Below are 5,829 nucleotides of genomic sequence, written 5' to 3'. Positions count from 1 at the left end.
GGCAAACACATTTGTCCGGTTCGTGAGAGATTTTTTAATACTGATGGTATTTTGAGATTTAACTATTTTATAGTAAAATTTTGTAAATATTTATTATTTACTATATATAATAAGTTCATTTAAATAAATGTTTGGAGTTTGAATTTTACTTTGTGCATCTAGTAATTTATTAACTAGCGACAAATCCTTAAATGAAACTCAAATTATACTGTGAGTTTTCTTAAAAGAGAGGTGTGTCTTCGAAAATGCGAACATAGGTGGTACATGACTGTGGTCAGCTCGTGCCGTAAAATGTTGGGTTAAGTCCTATAACTAGTACAATCTTTGTGCTTAATTGTTAATATGAAGTTTAGAACTTTGAACAGTTAATGATAAATCAAAAAAAAATGAGGATGATTTTGCGATAGATTAATTTTTAATCTATCGAGATAAAAGATATTATGGACAACAAAATACATAATAAAAATTTTATTAAAATCGATAAAAAAAATTAATTTATCTGATAAGAATAATTATGATTTCTAGATTTATTAAAATTTATTTATTCAAAATTAAAATATATGATCTAAATTCGTTATAGGTCAATTTGAATATTTACTTATATAATATGATACTTAGAGGGTTAGGTAAATTTAAATAAAAGAGTTATGTCTTCGCAAAGAAATTAAAAAAAAAAAAAAAAACACATAGTTGAACATTATATTTATTATAACGAAATTAAAATTGTCGTTAATGTTCTCCAAATTTTGTATGCAATGCTTAAATTTATTCAATTCAATATATAAAAGATCAAATTAAATATGACTAAAATTTCTATTCAATTTACATTACTAAAGATATTAAATTGGATCTTTGCATTTTTAGATTCGAATATCAAATTCTACGGATAAAAAAATACATTCTTAAAAGAATTAAAAAATAAAAAAATCTCTGTTTTCTTTTTACTCTTTTACACTTATTTATTTCCAAAATACTACTAAATAATATTTTATTAAATAATAGAAATAAAACATCCACACATATGAATAATAATAGAAAATCCAAGAAAAAAAAAAACAAAAAATCTAGTTATTTGACATTCTAACAACAACAAATAAATAATAATACAAACTTTAATATCCTAGAATTCAAAAAATTTTTGAAATTAAAAAGAGTATATATATTTTTATTTTTATTTTTATTTTTTTAAATTTACGAATACACATTTAAAATATACGATCCGATCCTATTTATTTACGAACCAAAATCGATTGGTTCATATTCACAAATTTTTTATTGGATGTGAATAATTACTATAGATCTTACCATTTTGATGTAAGTTTGTACACTTGTAAAGACCTATAACTATTTTTTATCTTGGATACCAAAACTTGAATAAAATTGAGAAAGCAATAAAAAATATCTCATAATCAATTAACATAAAGTTTAGCAATTTTTTTAAATAAATTAAAAAAATTATTTATTTCTCATAACAAATAATTTTATCTTTAATTTATAGAATATATATTTTTTTTTAGAATTTGAAGAAAGTTCGTCCATTATAAGAACGAACTTGCTAATTTTTATGAAATTTGTCCACTACAGCGAACTTCAATATTTTTATAAAGTTTACCTGTATGAATAATAATAGAAACAAAAAAAAAACAAAAAATCTAATTATTCAACATTCTAACAACAACAAATAAATAATAATACAAACTTTAATATTCTAAAATTTTTTAGGATTAAAAAGAGTATATATATATACATATTTTTTTATTTTTGTAGATTTACGAATATACAGTTAAAATCTACGATATGATCTTATTTATTTTTGAACCAAAGGCGATTCGATCTGATCTAATGGATCTGCAAATCAGATCATATCCATAAAATTTTTTGATTGAATGCAAATAATTACTACCCAAATAGCATTTAAGACATGAGTCAAAATCCTTAAAGAGAAGGATTGAACATGTCTTTACACCTTTTTTAATGTCTTCCTCCTCTAAAATCACTATCTCCTCTGCTTCTTCATCACTGTTTGTACTGTTTGATCTGTTTTAGTTGTTTCATCCTTTCAGCAACTTCTTATCTTAATCCATACTAAATATTACATATAAGTTTTGATCAGAATTTAGATTCAATTTGTATGTAGCTCAACAAACACTAATTTGCCCTAGCAAAGCACTTGAAGACCCTTAGATCGCGCCGTAATAGTAAATGTTAAAACAATATTTAAGTATGCATTAGGTATAACACATTATTACCTATCAGTATAAAATCCTTTTGTGATGCATATATAGGTATACCAAATCCATGTGCAGCAAGATTAATTAAATATGGAACAACTGTATATTTTTCTTTTAAAAAATGTCAAAGTAATTCACAATTTAATATGGAACGATTACAGTCAGTCCAGCTTATAATAATTTTTTAGAGCCAATAATATCAAGTAAAAAAAGAAAGAAAGTGATAATAAAAAAGAATAAATATGGAGGGAAAGGACAAATCACCCTCACATTCGTTGCTTTCCAAAAATACAAAGCATTTGGCACTAAACCACCCACCGACGCCATACATTTTACACACTGGATTTCAAATCCTCACCATACGATTCATTTCTCCATTGGGACCCATATTAATCACCGATCCATCTTTCTCCACGTGGCACCATCCCAAATGAACGCGACTGAGAAAGGAAAATCACAATCACGGAAGAGAAACAGAGTCCACATCACCGTAAACCGTACGCGACCGTATTGTAATAAACTAACCCCGCACCGCACCTTATCGCGCTCCCTTCTTTGTTCTTCAAACACAGTCACGGTAGCTCCACCTTCCACCTCTCTTTCTTACACACATTCTCTCTTTCTCTCTCTCCGCCGTAGATCTGAACTAAGCCACAGATATTACAGCTTTCGCGCCTTTTTTGACACGTTGACCGCCGTTCACCGCCGCAATAACTTAACCAGATCGACCGAACCCGAGTTTCTCGGGTCCTAAAACGTGGATCTAGGAGAACGAGGTAAAACCCTGGAATCGAGCTCCAACGGCTATTACGGTTAGAAAAATCTGTTAATTCAAAATCCAATCCGGAAAGGCGATCCGTTACAAAGCTTTCGCATCCCGCCAGGTGGCAGCAGCTCCGAGTCGGTGACTGACTCACTGAGTCAAAGCAGATCCGAACGAGAAAAGCGATGGCTCCGAGCACGATTCGGAAGGCAATTGGTGCGGTGAAGGACCAAACGAGCATAGGGATTGCGAAGGTTGCGAGCAACATGGCGCCGGACTTGGAGGTTGCGATCGTGAAAGCGACGAGCCACGACGACGATCCCGCCGGCGAGAAGTACATACGCGAGATCTTGAACCTCATGTCTTACTCCCGCGGATACGTCCACGCGTGTGTCACCGCCGTGTCAAAGCGATTGGGGAAGACGCGCGACTGGATCGTTGCTCTGAAAGCTCTCATGCTGGTTCACCGACTCATGAACGAGGGTCCACCGATGTTCCAAGAAGAGATACTCTACGCGACTAGGAGAGGAACCAGGCTCCTCAACATGTCTGATTTCAGGGACGAGGCTCACTCTAGCTCATGGGATCACTCTGCTTTTGTAAGAACTTATGCTATGTATCTTGATCAACGTCTTGAGTTGATGCTTTTTGATAGGAAGAGCAGTGGCGCTGCTGGTGGAGCTGGAAGCGCTGGCGCTGGCGGAAGCGGCAGTGGTGGCGGTTTTGATGATAGGTTTGGGGGTAGGGACAATTTCCGGTCCCCTCCGCCGCGGCCTTACGAGTATGAGTACGGCGGAGGTGAATTGAAGGGAGAAGGGTATGGTTATGGGAACGGAGGGATGAGGAGGACGAGGTCGTTTGGTGATGTGACTGAGAGGGAAAATGTTGGAAGGGTTGATAAGAGTATTGTTGCTGTGACTCCGTTGAGGGACATGAAGCCGGAGAGGATTTTCGGTAAGATGGGACATTTGCAGAGGTTGCTGGATCGGTTCTTGGCTTGTAGGCCTACCGGTTTGGCCAAGAACAGCAGGATGATCTTGATTGCGTTGTACCCTGTTGTGAAGGAGAGTTTTCAGCTCTATGCTGATATCTGTGAGGTTCTTGCTGTGCTTCTTGATAAGTTCTTTGATATGGAATACCCTGATTGTGTTAAGGCCTTTGATGCTTATGCCAGCGCGGCGAAGCAGATCGACGAGCTTATTGCGTTCTTCAACTGGTGTAAGGATACAGGTGTGGCGAGATCTTCTGAGTACCCCGAGGTTCAGAGGATTACTAGCAAGCTGTTGGAGACCCTGGAGGAGTTTGTTAGGGATAGGGCCAAGAGGCCTAAGAGTCCTGAGAGGAAAGAGGAATTGCCCCCACCACCTGCAAAAGAGGAGGAACCGGAGCCGGATATGAATGAGATCAAGGCACTGCCTCCACCGGAGGATTACACCCCGCCTCCGCAGCCTGAGCCAGAGCCTAAGCCACAGCCACCACCGGTTACAGAGGACTTGGTGAATCTGAGAGATGATGCAGTCAGTGCTGATGATCAAGGTAACAGATTGGCTTTGGCACTCTTTGCCGGTGCTCCTGGTAGCAATGCTAATGGTTCTTGGCAAGCCTTCCCATCAAATGGACAGCCCGAAGTTACTTCGGCTTGGCAGACTCCAGCAGCTGAGGCCGGGAAGGCCGATTGGGAATTGGCGCTGGTAGAAACTGCTAGTAATTTATCAAGGCAGAAGCAGAATTTGGGTGGTGGTCTTGATCCCTTATTGTTGAATGGTATGTATGATCAAGGAATGGTGAGGCAGCATGTGAGCACATCACAATTGAGTGGAGGAAGTGCAAGCAGTGTGGCATTGCCGGGACCCGGAAAAACCACCACACCTGTTTTGGCTCTCCCTGCCCCAGATGGGTCAGTGCAGCCGGTGAATCAGGATCCCTTCGCGGCATCATTGACTATTCCGCCACCTTCTTATGTGCAAATGGCGGATATGGAGAAGAAGCAGCATTTACTTGTGCAGGAACAGGTTGTGTGGCAGCAGTATGCAAGGGATGGAATGCAAGGTCAATCTAGCTTGGCCAGACTAAACGGCAATGGTTACTATCCCGGAACTCCAATGCCTGCAGCAATGCCTTATGGAATGCCCCCAGTCAATGGAATGGGACCTCCCGCTGGGTATTATCACACTCCTTACTGATCAATACCCTCTTTTGTTCTTTTCATTGCATATCTATAGGTTGCTTCGTTTATTTTTTGTATTATGACATAGTGTTTTTCTTTTTTTTTTTTTTTTTTTTTAAGTTTCTGTTAAATGTTGATGTTTCCATATTCTTGAGATATATAAGCTCTTTTAGTATGGTGGGGAACTGGGGATGTTGAGGGAGAGACTGAGTTGAAATTGAATATACAAAATTTCTTGTTAGGGGATTTTGTTGGTGGGAGAGATGTGTTTATGAGACTCAGTTATGATATCTCTGTGTCTTCTTTGTAATATTAGCAGTTTCTTCCTCCATTTTTGTACTTCCAAGTGATTCTTGCTGATCAGAGACAAACGCTTTTAACTACTGTAAATTTAATTAAACCCTTGTTCTGATTGATGATCTTGATTGGCTTTTTGTCAAATGATACTTCAATCTTGTTGGAACAGCCATGGCCACTTGTTCTTTAACTGTACTAATACTTGTGTAGAGTATTCAGGATATGGTTGCTTGTAATATCAGCCACATGTTGTTTGGGTTAAGAGGTAAGTATCCAATTTGGTCATTTTTTGCTTTCCCGTTACTTTTGGTTACCTAATATGACTAAATCATCATTAATCTTTCTACGGACTATAATTAGATGTCTAGTTA

General features: G+C 37.1%; 1 protein-coding gene across 1 annotated transcript; it reads left to right on the top strand.

Annotated features, from left to right (window-relative positions):
* Positions 1-2,343: 2,343 nt before the first annotated feature.
* On the top strand, positions 2,344-5,577 carry LOC112771560 (probable clathrin assembly protein At4g32285). Its single transcript, XM_025816336.3, has one exon. The coding sequence runs from the start codon at positions 3,180-3,182 to the stop codon at positions 5,175-5,177; it is 1,998 nt and encodes a 665-aa protein (XP_025672121.1). The 5' UTR covers positions 2,344-3,179; the 3' UTR covers positions 5,178-5,577.
* The last annotated feature ends 252 nt before the right edge of the window (positions 5,578-5,829 follow it).

The sequence above is a fragment of the Arachis hypogaea genome, chromosome 18 (assembly GCF_003086295.3).
Source record: "Arachis hypogaea cultivar Tifrunner chromosome 18, arahy.Tifrunner.gnm2.J5K5, whole genome shotgun sequence".
Lineage (NCBI taxonomy): Eukaryota > Viridiplantae > Streptophyta > Magnoliopsida > Fabales > Fabaceae > Arachis > Arachis hypogaea.
The sequence above is the reverse complement of the archived record's forward strand: the minus strand, read 5'-3'. Positions and strand labels throughout refer to the sequence as shown.